Source organism: Anguilla anguilla, chromosome 11 (assembly GCF_013347855.1).
Source record: "Anguilla anguilla isolate fAngAng1 chromosome 11, fAngAng1.pri, whole genome shotgun sequence".
Classification (NCBI taxonomy): Eukaryota; Metazoa; Chordata; class Actinopteri; order Anguilliformes; family Anguillidae; genus Anguilla; species Anguilla anguilla.
Window position 1 is genome coordinate 11,729,735 of NC_049211.1, and position 18,084 is coordinate 11,747,818.

Sequence of the window (18,084 nt, forward strand, 5' to 3'; positions counted from 1 at the left end):
TGACACTAGCTTGGTTTTAAGCATTGCTTAACTGCTTGTTCAAGGCGAAGACCTGGGGGGGGGGGGGGGGGGGGGTCGTAATTTTGACTGATCTAATGCTGTTGCAACTGCATGCTTACTTTGTGCACACAGCTATGCACATTTCATCAACCAATTAAAGGCACTGCATATTGCTATGTGAGGTTGGATTTAAAACTTTTCAAAATAATAAATCATTAGAGAAAATATTGTTTCCATTGAGTTTGAGGACAATATATTTCCGTTTACCAGTTTGCTGTTCAATTGCAAGCAGTCTGCTGACCAATTACAATGCATTGGCAAACATGTAAGCTACAGCATGACTACTTTTCTCATATAACATAAACAATGGTTACAATATGTGTTAAAAATTGTAAGATGTCTACACAGAGAGGGGGCAAAACGAACCTTTACAATGAAGGCGGAACTAAAAACAAATAATTTCAAAACAACTGTGATGACCATTAGGACCATGTCGATGAGTCCTCCATTACGACCGTGTCGAAAGCTCATTTCGAAAGGCACTCTGCGTCTTTAAGAGTGAGGGCGGAGCTACACCCAGCCTTTGGGTTGTGCTTATAAAGAGCACACGATTTGTTTCAATGTGAATGTTTTCCGCAAAACAGGCGCTGGGGTTTGACAGTAAACTACGTATTACTGCTTACACACAATAGTTGGGTAACAGTACTGACAGGATATACTTCAACTTTATCCGGCAAAACAAAGGATCTGCTAGGGCATGAAATAAACACCAGGACTATTGAGAGAACAACGATTACTGCAATATTTAAAAGGTGAGCAATTACAGTCTTGGTTTTCCATGTGTGCGGATGACGACAGTGGGTTTATGATACACTAGTCATTACGTTGTAATTGACGGCAATCAAATAAGAAGGAAGAGCTGAACAGAGCTGCATACAGTTGGTAACTATTGACTAAGAATATGAAGTGAATTATACCAAACTATTTTTAGTTAAGATTCACATTTTAGAAGTTCAAACAAAGTTTGTTTTTTATTGAAAACTGTTTAATTCACAGAATGTTTCATTAATATTTTTTTAATCATAAAACAAGCTTAACGTAAATAGTTATAGTTTTGAGTTCGGAAGTATATATCATAGCTGAATTGCTAGGCCAGTCATACTTCTCTAATGACGGAATTGCGCTTGTATATTCTTCGCGTTCATTATTTTTCCATTTTATTTTTTCTAATGTTGAAGAAACTCTCTGCCCTCATTTCATCATTCGCTTATCACTGGTATGGATTGCTAGAAGAAAAATGACTCGCGTCTGAGTCACCTACACCGAGCACTCCCGGTGGGGGTGGGAGTTGCGCGCTACGCTGCCCTTGCAGCACAGGTAGAGCTGGTGTAGTTGCTTGGAAACCGCTGTGGGGTGTGAAAGTAGGAGTGAGCATTTTTCTTCCTCTTTTCACGTATGCTATTTTAAAAGAGCTACTCGGAACACTTTTGTTATCGAAAGGCATTACTTAGGACAATATACAAGGTTAATATAATATCTGGGAAGTATTAATCCTGCCATAGTTGTGACTGCTGATGTAAATCCATCTGATAAGAATGTCTGCTAAATGCTTTAATGTGACTGTAAATATTTAGCCATAGTCGCGACTATTATGGTGGCCTACATCACTTAATGAGCTATCAGTGCATGGACCAGCATTACACGTAAGCCGACAGGTAGGCTATTGCATTTATTCCTTATCCTTTAAACATTGCTGCCATGCAGATGTTGTAAATGGAAGCTGGATGTCATGTATTGGCATTGCAATCAATGCACATTGCAGCATTTCAATGTGTTTGATAACTGAAATAATATAAGCGTAGTAGTTATTTAATTGAAATAACTGAATTAGGAAACAAATAAATTTCCCAATGCCTTTCAGTTAACGCGTAGGCCTACCGATTGCGTTATAAAATGTGAAGCAATATAATGTAAAAAGCCATACGATTTAAAAAGACACTCTTTCTTGCACGCTGTTTTTTTTTTGCATACTGAAACAAAATGTCAATATGCATTGTATTCCGACCTTAGTGCCGTACCTGAGCGCCTGCTATAAGAGTAAATGACACTGCTCTTCACAAATTGATTTGAACCGGCAGTGTGCAAGGTTCGTTGGGCTGGCGTGGCGTGCCGTGCATGCTCTAATAATTTGATTACAAGGTAAATTGTACGGGCCCGAAGTAGAAAATCTTCCTGGGTCACGGAGATGGAGTGTTTGCACCTGTTGCGAGAGTAAGGGAAAGCCTGGATGAATGGCGCATTGTGCGCGGGCTTGTCGCGCCATGGATCGGTCAGGCTTGGTGCAGGGTGGAGGGCCGTAGCCCAACATAAATGGATGGCTCTGTTTTCGGGGATTACGGCCTCGACCAATGGGCACCGCTTTTCACAGTTGTTTCATCCAAAGCACCTCTTGCCAACGCTGTCTTCGTCGTAGTCGTCTTTTTTGTTTCTCTCCTCCGTCCCCTTCCTCCGTTCCCTACCTCGGCCATCTCCTTCGCTGTGGCGTATCCTGGCTCTGACCTCATGGGAGAGTTCTCTCAGAATTCGAAAATGCGAGGGCTTTCTTTTAAAGAAGGGGGGATACAAAGACCCATTCATTCTCGAAAGTAGATCCATTCATGCCACATGGAGTTATTTGCCGGTAGAATTAATTATTGTTGGTTTCTTCCATTTCATAAAGGTCTGCTTGAAGTGAGGCAGTATCCCTTGCCCATTTTTGTAACTGAAACCCACAACAAGATTTAGGAGATTTATTAATGAAATAGTTGGAGCGGCTCTCATGTAACACACTTGTCTCCCAATGTAGCAAGGGTTATAAGGAGGCTATTGGAAATGAGCTTAAGTCAAATAGATTTAAGAAACAGGCATGTCTGCACACAAACATTTCTTGGCAAAAAAAAACACAAATTATAGCCGCAGTCTGGAATCTTATTTAATATATTGTACAATTAGACTTATCATTTTCATTTTTAGCATTACCCCACAAGATAGAACATCACTAGAGAAACCCTCGACTGCTATTGAGTTTATGTAGTTTTAGAAGACACCTAAAGGCTACTCAGTTCAGCACATGTAATATATTAAGTTGAGGTCATCTACAATATTAAAATTAAAAGATTAAGCACAAAAAAATGTGTTTTTAGTGGCCAAGTCTGCCTACTCAGAAGCCTTTTGCATAAAAAAATTACACACATTTAGCTGGTTGGGGGAAAAACAGGTCAGGTGCTTGCTGTCACATTTCAAGTTTGTGCAGAACACATTTTGTGAAGCCCTTCAGGGTAACCTGAGACATTGTTTACAAAAAATAGGGAAATTTTTCAACAACAGGAATTTCTCTGGCAAAAAGAAAAACAGCAGTTTGTTGTTTAGCTGTTGGGGACACACTGTCCTGTTCAGATCAAGTGTAGCTGTCAGCACTTATCCTGTTGACATTGGATTCTCCACCCTCTGGTTCCCTTTTTACCTGTTAGTTCCAATTGAGTGAAGTTGGAATTTCAATATTTATTTTGCCTTTTTAATCAATAAGTAGGCCTACCTTTTTATGTCAACACAGCTGTTTGAGTAGAGCTGTACTTTCTGATGCTTTCAGTTGATTTACATATGTGGGTTTTCTGTGTGACTTATTCTTGCTGGTGTTTCACAATATCGATTCGCAATGCCATTGTGAAGTTTTTCCACTGATATTTATTTCCTGCCTTTTGCAGTGCATTACACTCCGTTTCAGTCATTAAAAGGCTTGGAGATTTCTTGATGGTGTTCTCTGTATGTACCTTTTGTGTGTGGTAACTAAGAGAACATTCAGTTTGATTTGGGAGCATTCTCTCCAGAGGGCTGGCTGGGGTGTGAGTGTCTAAGTGCTGTCAAACTGAAAGTTTGTCATTCCAGAGTGATTGGAGCCAGAGAGAATGTTACACAATCGTCCTGTTGAAAGGCGAGATTGAGGTCTGTGGCGGAAGGCTGTGGCTCTGTAATTACTGACGAGGGAAGCCTGGCAGCGCTGCAAAGGGAGGGGAGAGAAGGGGGAGGTCACTGGGGCCTCCCTGCCAATGACCCCTGGAGGCTGTGGAACTAGCAGGCTTCAAACAAGTGAAAATGTATTCAGTCTTGCTTAGTGCTCACTTCAAAGAATAGGAGGTACAAGGACTGGGGTGTGATGGGGGAGGGGGTGGGGTGGTGTTGGGGCCATGGTTTTTAAAACCCTCATGCTGCCAGAAGTGCTGGAGAGTGTGTTTTGAGAGTTTTATGTCCCCCCTCCCCAACTATTTGGGAGAAATTTCTGGTGACCGCCACCTCCAGGCCAGTGCGGAGTTCTCACCCCCTTGTTCCCAAATCTGCCGTTGTGTTGCAGGTATGCCAGCTAGGCCAGCGAGGAGCTTCTCGGTTTGAATGCGACCAAACAGCAGCTGGATTATGTCCACAGCAGGCCTGCGTGCACGGGAGATCCCAGAGGCCCTGAAGAGTGCCTTCTCACACGGCCTCACCATGGCCACCACAAAGCCTTTCTGGGAGCAGCATCATGACCTCAACAAGTAAGTGCACAATATGTGCATAATATTTATTTAATCCAGATAAAACTATCCATCTAGGTTTTATACAGTTGGCTTTATCCAGAGTTCGAAGTTGACGTGATGGGTTTTCACATTTTTAAGTCGTGATTTTATACATTTTAAGAATCAAACTTTTTGTTTACACATGGCCCAGCCCATTGTAAATATATGCACTGATTTACCTAGTCTGCTCAACTGATGCACACTTCACTGAGACAATTACACTTGTTGCTGTTATAATATCGTTTTAATGGTTTGTTAGTGGGAAGCCATTCTTTCACTTGATGTGAAAAATTGAGTGTGTGCTGTGTTTCAGCTTGTATTTTAGCCTTGATGCACCAACCATGGATTACAACCTGAAAGCACAGCAGCAAGTCCCTGTCTCTGCAGGCTTTGAGAGTGAGTATGATCAGAATGATGATGGTGATTGTGATGATGATGATGATGACGATGATGGTGATGAAGAATACATTTGTCGTGGTAACATTTGGCAAATACAGGTTGGCGGCACATGACACTGTTATATTTTATGAATGGGAATAATGCTTGTGAGGATGTTGATGAAGGGATCTTATCAACAGACTTCAGTTGCAAGATGTGCAAAGGCAGGATTTTCAAAATCCAATGAATTGGTAAAAAGTTGCTTCATAATTAGTAATAGTAAGTACATTGAAATGGATTTTATTTTTCGCTTTCAAAGCCTCTGATCTCCCTCTGCCAGCAAACATGAATACTGATGAGCAAAAACTCTTAGCATTATCTCCAAGCGGTGGTTTAATGTGGTAAAATTGTTCCATTCAATATTCATACACTAAACTAAATTTAAAACTGTCTCACTGTCCCCAACAAGCATTACATGTGTTTTTGGGTCTCAAAGTATGCTAGCCCTATTCAACACGGGCAGCCTTGTTGAGGTTCTGTGTTGCTAGGTACACACACTTAGAGTTAATGAGCATACAGCTCCTGCAACTGAGCGCAGCAATAATGCTTATGTTTCATACCATAACTGCTGCATTAAAAAAAACACGCAATTTAATGGTAGTTCTTTATGGCCAAGTTTTAAATTAATGGGTGTTCTGTTTTGTGGGCTACACCGTGTTCCGTTTTGACAGGGCCAGACTGAGGGAAGGCAGGAAGGGGATTGGCTCTCCTGTCCTGCTCTAAATATAGCCCTGTGAGTGTTCTGCTGAAATGATGATAGGCGTAGTCGTTCTTACTGGGTGGCTGGTTTCAGGTCGTAGCCCCCAGATAATGGTGCAGGATCACTAGTGACAGCGGGTTTAGTGTGTCACACATCGGTGCTTATTTCTGAGCCTTTACGTCTTTTTTTAAAACCTGGATGTTTGTATTTTTTAGGGTGTAGTCTCAAGTTTGCTGATATAAACTGCTGGGAAGGTCTTGTAAATGTTGAGATTAAGTGCAGGTTAAATTCACCATACTCCTCTTTGAAGTGGTATTATGTGTTTATTTCTTGGATAAACTGAATGTTAAATATATTCCCTTATTGTTCAGTACTGTTTTTGAGTTATTTTCTGTAATTTTGTTCACGGTGATTTTACACTCCTTTGCTTGAGGGAATTTGACCGGTTATCTGGCGTGTCGATTTGAGGACTCGGTGAGGTTGGTTTGAGAGCCAGTCCGTACAGGGTTCATGAGTGGTGAGAGGGAAGTTGAGCATATCAGTGTGCTCACTCTCTGTTCCCAAAGGCTGTGGCGGATGTTTCTTCAGAAACTCAGAAGGTTATGGGAAGCTCTGAGATTGCCGCTTCCCTTCTGATAACCAATTTCCGGAAATTATCTCTCGGTGGCGGCTGAAGATATCGGAATCATGAATGAGAGAAATGGGACTTCTGTTTTGTGGTTTTGTATCCTGTAATCCTGAAGTTCTCTCTAGTGGTACGTTAGTATCTTCATAAGTGTGTTTTTTCTAATGCAGTGGCCCAGGTGACTCCAAAACAGAGGAAGCACATTGCTATACTTCTGAAACTTCTGAAATTTGTACTCAGCAAGTCTCCGTCTAAACGATTCAAATGTGCAGTCGTGCATGCAGGTCCTGATCTAAAATTAAATTGTTACAATTCATGGATTTTAATGGTTCCTTTTAAAGTGTTTTCTAAGCAATGATTTCCGTCCCGGTGTTTCTACAGGACAAGTGTCTCAACCACATTCCATGCACAGCCCTGGCGCTCAGCGTTTGCCTCCCAAGAAATCGCGGCCGTCCCAGCTCATACTGTCCGCCTGCACAGAGTCCTGCATGCCCGGCTCCCCCGAAGGTGACCAGGTGGTCCCTTCCTTCCAGAGACTGTCGGTGTACGAGCGCACCCCGCCGCAGACCCCCAGCCGGAGCACCAAGCCCCTACCTCCCCTCCCCGGATCCGCGGACCTGTCTTCGGACGAGGCGGTGGACAACGAGGTGGAGTTCTTCACCACCAGCGCGGACGAGAGCCAGCGCCTGGTCCGCGAGCCCTGCCCCAAACCGCTGGCCTTCCGCTACGGGACCCCCAGTAGGCGCAGTTTCAGGGGCTGCGGTCAGATTAACTATGCCTACTTCGAGGGTCCGATTGTCCGGGAACAGCAGCCGCAGCAGCAGCCGCAGCAGCCGCAGCAGCCCCCGCTGGAGCACAGCGAGGTGCAGCAGACACCACACAGGGGGGGACAACAGAAGGAGCCCACCCCCAGAGACTGCCCTAGGCAGCTGGACCGCCCCCAGCGGAAGCTGCGACGCTCCCACTCCGGCCCCGCCGGCTCCTTCAACAAGCCCTCCGTCCTTCGACTGTCCTGCCACCACCACGGCGCCCACTCCCAGGACAAACCGGAGGTCCCTCCCCGCGTACCCATCCCGCCGCGCCCCCTCAAGGCTGCGGACTACCGCCGCTGGTCCGCCGAAGTGACGTCGGGGGGCTACAGCGACGAGGACAGGCCCCCCAAGGTTCCCCCCAGGGAGCCCCTGTCCTGCGGTGGCAGCAGCTCATGCACCCCCAGTCCCAAGAGCCTCCCCTTGATGCCGCCCACACAGAGCTTCGCCCCCAACCCAAAGTACGTCAGCAGGGGCCTGCAGAGGCAGAACAGCGAGGGCTCGCCCACCACCCGCACGCCATGCATCCTGCCCATAATCGAGAACGGGAAAAAGGCCAGCACCACCCACTACTTCCTGCTGCCCCAGCGCCCTGTCTACCTGGACAAGTTCGAGAGGTATTTCCGGGAGGCGGACTGTGAATCGGGAGATAGCTGCCCCCCCAGTACAGACTGGGACTGCCAGACAAAACACAAACCCCATGTACATCTGGTGTAGATGTCAGAAAACGACAACAGAAAAACTAAGAACAAAACGGGCAGCGTCTGTGAATGCTGAAGGTGTGCTGCCGGTTTACTGATGTCTCTTAAGGACGTGACCCATGAACAACACTGCTGCTCTATCTGTGTTTCCATGAACAGTCTCATAAGTGGAAACCTTCCCTATGGCATTGGACCATGTGTATGAAACCAGACGCATCAATGTTCCTAAAGTTCCCTTAACAAATTTTTACCCTAGTGGCGCACAAATTGTAGCTGTGTGCTCTTTATTATTATAATAATTATTATTCTTAGTATTATTATTATTATTATTATTTGTTTTAGGCAAAATGCAGTGATGACACAGATGTAGCGACACTTTTACAATATCTAAGTTTAGTCACTCAGTGGATGTTATCTCAGCAGAGCGGAGTGGATAAAATCAGAATGATTATTTTTGATATTATTTTATTAACATAGAAACTATTAGTGTCGTGGTGTAGTCTTGATATAAGCTGGACTTGTACCTCATTTTCCATTTTGTTTTGGATACTGAATGCTGTATGGATAGTGTTCACTAAGGTGCTTAGTTACTCGTGAATTGTGCTTCTGCAGTCATTACTTGTGAGACAAAGGACATAGGGTCAGTAAATGCATCCTGTTAACACAGCTGGGGGGTAAAAGCAAACATATTCAAGAATTCTAATGAAGGATAATCCCTTAATCCCTGCCTTCAGTAATCTTTTTTTTCCGTGTTGATGTACATTAAGAAATGAAGTGGACCTGCACTTTGGGTTCCGTTGGTATGAAGTTATTTGCTCGCTTCGCACAGATGCACCAGGGGAGTCATTCTACGTTTGCTTCAGAGAAAAGCGGGGTACATGTTTTTCTTTAGAATGTTGCATTGTGCTGTATTGTGGACTTTTTCATGTTTGTTTTAGGAAGGGTGTGTGTGTGTGTGTGTGCGCGTGCTTGACTCATTTGTCAGCATTGCTTCCATGAAATGCAAAAGCTCAATTTCCAAAATATGCAAGAGCAGGACTCCCCTGTCATCCCATTAAAGAATATGAAGGATTTATTTTCACTGAGTGCGTTGGCAGATGTGTTTTATGCAGAAAAGTGTCCTCAACTTGAATGTATGCCTTATTTTATAGCTGTTGTGAAATGGACTCTTAAGCTGTGATTTTTGGCCCTGGAATCCACTTCTTCCAGTATTACCCCCTCTGTTGTACAATTTCCATAATTATTAATAATTTAAACTGTTTGTTTTGCTTACTTTTAAAAATATAATCTTGAGATGAAATTAAATTAAATTTAAATCCTTTAAACGTACCCTCTAATCATAATTTCGTAATCTTGCTCTAATCATAATTTCGTAATCTTGTTTTAATACTGATTTGTATTTAGTCTTTCCTCTTTCCTCTGCTCTAGCTATGGCTATCACCAGAGCTCTAAAAGAAAAAAAAAAATTGGTGACACTGAACTTAAGAGAGCTGTCTGTTGGCAGCCTTTCCTCTTCTGTGCTTCCATTCCAATCTGATGGTGATTGTAGTGGGCGTAGTCACACATTGTAGTTACTGGTAGCAAATAAGAAAAAAAAAACTGAACATTTTAATGACCATTATGGCAATATGATGAATGTAGAAGGTGTGCTGTTGAAACCCTGGGTCTAAATTGGAAGAACAGACCATAACTGCCGATCGGTTTTGGCTTGTGGGATAGTTTAGCCAGAGTAAGGCCAGCCTCCAAGCAAGAAGTCAGTGCTGTATTGATGGCAAAAGATTCAAGGAGCGTTCAGTGGTTTCTGCTGTGCACACTGACAATTGTGAGCATGTCAGTTGCAATCAATGTGACTGCCACCCACACAAGCACATTTTTTGTGGGATGTCAATAGGAGAGGGGATGGGGCAAAAACATGTTCTCTAACATTCACCATCTTGGCTGCTAAAGGTATACCTGTGTCTGCTTGTATCTGACGTGGTTTCTAAGCTGGTTTTAAGGGTTCTGTGTTCTTTGCTCTGAGAGAACCACAGTATGCTTGTCATCATTTTTTATTTGGAAGTTGTGTTTGCATCACTACTTTTAAAGGAGGAACAGCTGGACTGTAATCTTCTTTTAATATGTTGGAACACACCTTTTCAAGGCAAGTTAACCTGCAATACACTGGCCTGACCTAGTCTATGAAGTATAGATGCTTCCTCAAACCTCTCAAAAAGGGTTATCTGGGAAAATTGTAATTTATGCTTTCGCATTTTTAAATGTTCCAGTACTCAAAATGTAGCTCCATTTATAATTTTATGAGACAACATATTTGCAATGCACACAAGTTTGAGGTCATCTAAATACACTGTATATTAATACAGAGACAGATCATGCTCACAGCATGTACGAACACAATTTTGTGATTTCTTTTTTATGTTAAAGAAACGTGTTTACATTATTAGACTGCTATGTGGTATTGTGAATGATTTTATAACATGTTTAAGTCTTATAAACAAACAAACAAAAACAATGAAGGCATGTTCATCAAGCTAAATAGATATTCTGTGCTGTGTTAGAAGCAAATGCACTGAGATTACAGTATGTTGTAATGTGTACAGTATTTGACAATTCCCCTGGCTGTGTTTAAAAAATGATATACATAATACTCTATAAAAGGGAAAAATAAAACAACTTATTTATGGAATCTTTGTTGCTCTTCCCCAGCATTTAATTTCCCTAGGTTATGATGGATTGACGTTGTCCCAGAAGATGGTAGCTCATTAATGCAAATTATCATCACTTGCTGTGCTATGTTGAACATTTTTGGCTTCTTCAAATGAAATTTTAGGTAAACTGGGATGCTGAGGCACTTTCCGTTCTCATGGATTGGTAGTCTTTCCTTTATGACATCACTCTGTCCAAACCCAAGGTCGGCAAACTTCTTCTCCCTCGTATGTTTGCGCCAGCACACAAGAAAAGATATGTGAAAAGTTGGCACTTATTTACTTAAATGTGGCAACGTCTATCTGAACTTCGCATAACCCCAAAGCCGCAAAGTGTATTTAGAACACACTGGCACTGCCAAACCTTTATGGCTGTATTACTGTGGAATAGTAAACAAGTGGCTCCTGACTTAACATGCAGTCAAAAAGCCACACTTGAAAATAACTAGATTTTTCATTTTATGTGGGGAGAAATTTTTTGACTTCTGAATTATTTGAAAGTTGTAGGAATTTAGTTGTTCCTTTTAATGCATGTGTCCATACAATAAAGTAAGTAGTTGATTGACATGCACACTGGGATTTATATTCCTTTCTTTCTATTGAATGATTGCTATCCATTTTAGAACTTAATTTAGTATAATTAACTAATGATTGAACTGCTACAACAGGATTTTGTGCAGTATAATTACCAAGTATGCAAACACATACTAGGTTGGCAATGAAATGACGGCTCGCAATATGGTGTTTCCACAGTGAATTGTCATTTTTTAAAGTTTTTTTAAAAATAAAGCACTGTTAACTCAAAAATGAAAATGCAAATGGGGAAGGGATTATTTTTGGCATCTTGCCAGAGATTCATTTATGGGCTGTGAAATAATCAGTTGCCACACCTGAACACAATCACCAGGACTGATTTTAATGACTGCTGTTATGTCAGCTGTACTTGGTTTAACCATTCTCCATTTGAACATTTTTTACACCTCGTCATTAATGATTCTGGCCCAGCAAGGATCAGTCAAACCGGTAATTTCATGATACATTAACCCCTCCTACACATTCAGGTGTTGTGTTGAGTGACAGTACGGGGGAGGTATGTGGGCTGTAGCTATCGAGACAAAACCAAGCCACTTCTATCCAGCTGATACAAGCAAAGTAAATCCAGCACAGAGTCAACAAAAACTTTGAATAAGACCAGAAGAATGCTACATGTTCAGTCCACAAAGTAGATGCACCTTACCATGTTTTTAAATGTTATATTGGGCTGTAAAATAATTCCTCAGACAGTTTTATCTCCAGTATGAGACCCAATGAACTTCTGAGGGGTGTTCTCTTCATGGCAAGTTAGGAGACAAGCTAATCATGTATTTTCATAGGCAGTCTTCATTATTACACATTGGGGAGGCAATGGTTAGGAAAATGTGCTCATAACACATAGATTTAAGGTTCAGATGGGTTTAAGGTACTGTCATTGTATCTTTGAACAAGGTATTTAACCTGAATTACGTCAGTAACTTTCCTGCTTTATAAATGTAAAGCATGCAAGTCTCCCTCAAATTAAGTAGTTTTTTAAATGTATTTTTAAAAACACTGTCTCACTTCTTAATTACGATCTCTTACATAGTACCATTTATTGTGAGATTGCCTTCTTTACCTTAATTTTTGTTTGTTTTGTAAAATGAATGGGAAAGCATTCCCTTAGAGCGAATCAGTATGGGGACAGGCTGTTCCTAACTATATATCATCCACAATTCAACCCAAAGTGCAAATGGGCTTGAGGGTTATCAACAGTTTCCATTGGTCCCACAGTCACATATGAAAAAACAATATCAGTTTATCATGACTTATATGTTTATAAGTCATGATAAACTTATAAACATATAAGAATGTTTATATATTTGATGTTAGAGGTGTATATCCTGATTTCTCTGGTAGTTGATCCACATTACTTCTGCAGGCATCTGGTGTGTAGAACATGTGTGTCCATTGAATCTGTGTATATGTGACAATAATCAGCACTTGTCCTAACTAGACTTAAAATATTTGTATATGCAAATATAAATATTTGTGCGACAGTGCACATCTGAAAGTACTTGTCACCCTATGCTAATCAGACTAGTTCTATAGGCTGAAAGGCGTATTATCTTGATTCAGTTATATATCAACAGAAAAGCACTGTGGCGGCCAATCGCCTTTGGGTAATTAGCATATTTCATACCCACAGGTGAGGATCCCAGTGAAAGAATTTCACTTATCAGGCTTTCAAAAAACAAAAGAATCCTGTCAGGTCACATTTGCCTAGCGTTACACTGTTGTGCAAAACTGAAAAATAGTTGGTGGATATTAACCAGTTCACATGATATCACATTAATGTTGTTTCATGTGCTGTGTAAAACTGAGGAAATTTAGAACTGAAATGAACAACTGATGCAGTCTTTAAAAGTGTTATAGAATTTGGCTGGAGTCTATAACAAAAAGCATCTTTGCATTTTGTTTAAAGCATATCTTGTGTTGTGCACCTTTTTGCCATGCACAGACCATTGCGACCAAATTTACTGGTGCTATGCATAATTATTCTCCGGAACAATTCTTGTTTTAAGGCAAATTTCTAAATCACACCACAAGTACTTTGATTATATATATATATATATATATATGCAGAGAGAGAGAGAGAGAGAGAAAGAGAGGTAGACATAAGTCAGCCACAGCAGTTTACTAGGCAACCACAGATATGCATGAACTATCCCAGACTTGTTTTCCTCTGTGTTTTCATAGAAACCTTTGTCTCTTGAGAAAGCTGAGGAGACGAACAGACTCTTTTGAAGGAAGGCCTTTCTTTGCTATCTTAAGACTGTGCAGAGGTACTGCTTGCTGTGGTGTGTAGTTGTCAAGGTGATATCCACACCCTATGGCTACACTCCTCTCGGAACCTCAAGACAGATCTCAAGGCCACAATGATAGCTTTTGCTGACTATGGCAGTCCAGCATTTAGGATTAATGGATTTATGCATGCCTAGTAGACTACATCTTCATTACAACTTTGCTGTTCACTGCTGTTCACTTTTTACATGATGGAATCATTGCACTCTTTCGAGGCAGAAGCATGCCAAATATTGATAAATGCTCACTTGGATTTCGAATTTTTTGGGAAAAACAATACTAATATTTTTTTTTTAGCTACAATAATAAAGGTTCTTTAGTCAATTAGTTCGTTTTATTTGACAAATTGATGAAAGTCTTGCATTATCAAGGATGGCACAGTGAAATTAAAAACTTTTTAAATTTCTATTGTAGTCCTTTATGGTGAGCAATAGCAGTGGAGGCAAGATGACTTCACAACAGTATGAAGACAGTCAAAAGTTGGATGACTACACAACAAATTTGTTAACAACAAAATGAACACAATCAAACTTACAGTCTAGAAACAACAACCACAAAATAATAGCATAAAATAATTACATCCATTTTTGCTTCAGAAACCAGTTACATCTACTTTTTTTCTAGCAATCAGGCTTTTACTTTTTTCTTAAAACTCTCTGAATTGGCAGGGTTTTAATGCCTATGAGCAACCTGTTCCATTCAGAGGCTATGGAACACAATAAGGTGCATCAATGCACATTGATACAATACAATGCCCTGTATTTTTTGATGCCGAATTTGGCAATACTGGCTCTCGTCTTATGGCTGTGCACACCCCCAACCTTTATAAAATAATTATTCAAAAACAACTTGAGGCTGTGCTGCTAATCACATTTTGAACAGTACTAAGCTGCAGTGCCACAGCCTCGAAGGGAAGCATCCTAATTGCTTGAAATTTTCCCTTCCTATGCGGGCAAGACCCATTATCACCCTGATCAGCTTGTTTTGAGATGTTTTCAGCTTATTGTTGGGCACCTTGTCAGGCCACTGTACCAAAAGCGACTGGCATAGTCAAAATGGCAGTCGAAATTTTGCTAGTCAATGAGCACATAGTCGATTGTAAACAATATTTTTTGTGTGGATAAATTTAATCTTTACTCTAGGCCTTGGGCGCCTCTTAGTGGTGTGAAAGTGGAAGGCACAGCAATTTAAAAACTCAATAAAATCGGGCTCATTTTAAATTCATTATTCATGATTCATTTATTTGTGATCGTTACAACAGTAGACCTATCAAATGTTAATGACAGGGAACAAATATAATTCCAGGGACTGTTACAAATCTCTAAATGCATTTTACACTAAAGTAAGCACAATAAATTACAAATTCAATTTTAAAATGTGTGAGCCAATAAACTCACTATTTTTAAAAAGAAAAATGCTGTTCATAAAAATAATAATAATAATATGGAAATTTGTTGTTGCTGTCATTTAAGATTAATTATTTAAGAACAAGGGAAAATGAACTAATTATATAATAATTGATCAAGAGTTTGGTTAAATGTTTCAAAAATAAAGTTTAAACATGAACATGCCATGATTAAAGCATTTTGTTATATTTGATTTTACTAAGCTAGGTAAAATGATGCAGTCGAATTACCCATCAGGAAAGGATGACAAAAGTTCTGGTCTTTTGATTTTCACCTGAAATGAAATCCACAATAAATTTATAGACAAAATACCCAATTAAAGCAACAAATAAAAGCTCAAACTTTTTATTTTATTGTAAGTGAAGTGGTTGACGCTGAACACTTTCTCAGGGTTTCTTTTGCAAATAATAACTTTAGTTATAAATATAACAGCACTTATGGGACCCCAGAACAATGAAACCATACCAATTAGAAATATGTACAGAAAAAAATATAAACATATTTGTATTAACTTATAAAATGTTCAGTGCCTTTGGGGCAGCTTGGGAGCTTGTTACTGTAGCGTCTCGCTTTTTTATATTAGTCTTTTCTTCTTGTAATGCCAAATCAGGATTTCACAAGTCCTCATCACTACCATATCCTCCATGTAACTCGGAATGGGATAGACACATCATCTGAACAGCACACGGCTGGCCACTTTTAACTTTTAACTCAGCAATCCCTTACTTAAGCAGCTCAGTCCATGCACTGGAGGATCACACTGAAGGACTGCACAACAGACAAGCTTGCTGCAGACAGACAGCAGCTGCCCAGTCAATCAGAGATGCTAACGGTTAGTGAGTCACGGAATATTCTACTGAATGAAACACAGCCCCTTGACCAGCAGGTGGTTCTGGCATGGTCAGCATTTCATTGAACTATAATGTAAGAACTCTAGTCCTGAAATAGCCTCTGGACTAAGAGCAATGTGAGCAGAACATGCCATCCATAGTACCATAAATTACATACTTTAATAATCTTTATTATAGATATGAATTTGGAAACTAAGAATTTGTGGTTCTTGCTACTGTTGTCTTACTAATGTGTGTCTCTAAATGCAGTGTGTCGTGTACAGTGCACATTTTCACCTCCCTATTTCAGTTGCACTGTACAATATTTTAAAATGCATTAAATGCTTTATGATTTCCCAAAAGGACCAAGAAAATGAATTGTATTCCAAAATTGGTGAAAAATGGGAATTATTGTTATTATGCAGAGAATCAAGACCACTTAAAGAAACTTACATTTAAGGATGAGTCTACACACTCCAGACTGGGGCTGAACACAGGGGAGAATTCATTTGCAAGATTGATGCTGTCATCCAACTCATATAGTCCACTTCTCCCTGGTACCCATCCAGTGCTGGATCCTATTCCCCCCAGGTGAAGATTCAGAAGAATAAAACATACATTGGTGTTTTTAATGTCAATCTTGATATTAATATTTATTTTTAGTTATGATAAATCTATATTATTTCATCCATATTACTTAGTTTATGAATAATAATAATAATAATAATAATAATAATAATACATTTATGTTGCATCATATCTATCATTATTACCAAAGTATAATTAAACCTACCTGTATTTAAAAAGTTGAAGTAGTCCGCATCCAGCGCATCTCGTCTGATATGTGGGTTGTTACTCTTCCTATTGCGGTGATACAAAACATTTAATTATTTTTTATATAATTACCTAAAACAAGTAGAAGCTTGTCTACTGTGTGAAAAGACGTTTCCCGCCATCGCCATAGACGTCAGGTAGACACAGGCGCGTGCCAACAGGTGCACCCACACGAACAAACCCACCAAAGAGTTTTCCGGAGTTTCCTCTTCCTCCGAAGCACCACGATGGCCACGACTAAAACGCAGAAAATGAGCAACACAACTCCTAGTGCGCTGAAGAGGACGGTAAAAAACCCTGCGCCCCTGCGGAAGAGTTCGCACTGCTCTCCGTAGTACTGTTCCATGGACGAATAGTAACATCTGGAATTAGAAATGAGATGCGGTCATCATTACAGCAATAGTTTATGATAGTTTGACTTGATAAGTCGTATTGCCTTTTGAATTTGCCATTTTTAAGATATAGCCCTCACGTGTTAGTCCACCACTTATCAATAGCTGTAGTATGTGTGGCAAAATATGTTACATTCATAATGGTGAACCACCCACATTTTGAGACTTTAGGAACAATCAAGTTTTTGAATCAATAACGTAATCTCATCGAAGGTGTGTTGACTTCGATGCATCCGCCAAGGCCTTCAAACCATGAAGTCAAAAAGGTAGGCCTATGGTTGTGAACAATGCCCTCGGCTACCTGCTTGCGTCTAGGTTGTATGGAAAGCGACTGAAAACTAGTTGGCGAAACGGCTCAGAAATTGCTTTGAAAACACCGACCTAGAAACCGATCAACCGATCTCTGTATTTTAAATATGTGGAGACAATTATTTATAAAAGAAGAGAAAATGTAAATCTCAGGTAAAGCTTTTTAAAAATTTAAAACAGATGTTAGATTGCACTGGATTGTAAGACGACTTAATATAAATATGATATGTTCTTCTCCAGAGATATTTATCATTACTAACATAATCTTTGTAATCTATATATTTCCGAATATCATAACATACGCTGTATAGTAACCTGGATATTAGCACCATTGACTGTACAGGTTCGACTTTGGACCAGGCGCTTTCAAGGTCAGCCCACTGTCTAGATTTCGTTTCAACCCTAATTACAACCTCTGAATTGTAACAGATTACGGTTTTTAATTAGAAACACTTAGCTACAAGAATTTCGTATAGGCTACAGTGAAAGTAACCTTCTGGCTTAACAAAATTAAAGCTGTTATCTTTGAATAGCGAATAGGAAGGTTCATTAGGCTAAACTCTGTGGGTCGGTTGTGATTTTTGAGCACAATGCGTCCGTCTCTTTTGAAGATGGTAGAAGGAACTGCACCAGTCCTGATGTTTGCTGCCAATGTGTTTTCAATTCTAAAAGCACGAGCAGACTGCAGGGTATGTTCCCATTATTAAATATGCCACAATTCTTTTGTGAGCAGCCTCCTTAAAAGTCTAACTAGTTTCTATACAATCTATACGTGGCGAATTGTTGCCGAAAGTGTTCTCAGCATCTAGACTAGTTAGCTAGAGGCCTACTGAATGATTTTCAGAAAGTTTAATTTATACTTTATTGTGTGT

At 40.2% G+C, this 18,084-nt stretch overlaps 1 protein-coding gene and 2 long non-coding RNA genes across 3 annotated transcripts in view; 2 read left to right on the forward strand and 1 right to left on the reverse strand.

The window, feature by feature from the left end:
- The first annotated feature begins 612 nt into the window (after positions 1-612).
- LOC118208150 (ERBB receptor feedback inhibitor 1) lies at positions 613-10,550 on the forward strand. Its single transcript, XM_035382536.1, has 4 exons — positions 613-812; positions 4,388-4,568; positions 4,903-4,985; positions 6,734-10,550. Exons 2-4 carry the CDS (start codon positions 4,426-4,428, stop codon positions 7,876-7,878), a joined length of 1,371 nt encoding a protein of 456 aa, XP_035238427.1. The 5' UTR covers positions 613-812; positions 4,388-4,425; the 3' UTR covers positions 7,879-10,550.
- A 4,435-nt stretch (positions 10,551-14,985) lies between these two features.
- On the reverse strand, positions 14,986-16,772 carry LOC118207615. The gene is made up of 4 exons (XR_004761424.1): positions 16,697-16,772; positions 16,471-16,538; positions 16,131-16,255; positions 14,986-15,121 (listed from the first exon to the last, which is right to left on the reverse strand). It is a non-coding gene; the product is annotated as an uncharacterized LOC118207615 (long non-coding RNA).
- Positions 16,773-17,087: 315 nt separating this feature from the next.
- Positions 17,088-18,084, forward strand: part of LOC118207616 — a 9,319-nt gene continuing 8,322 nt past the window's right edge. The window contains exon 1 of the long non-coding RNA XR_004761425.1: positions 17,088-17,169. This is a non-coding gene — a long non-coding RNA (uncharacterized LOC118207616). The remainder of the gene's footprint in view (positions 17,170-18,084) is intronic.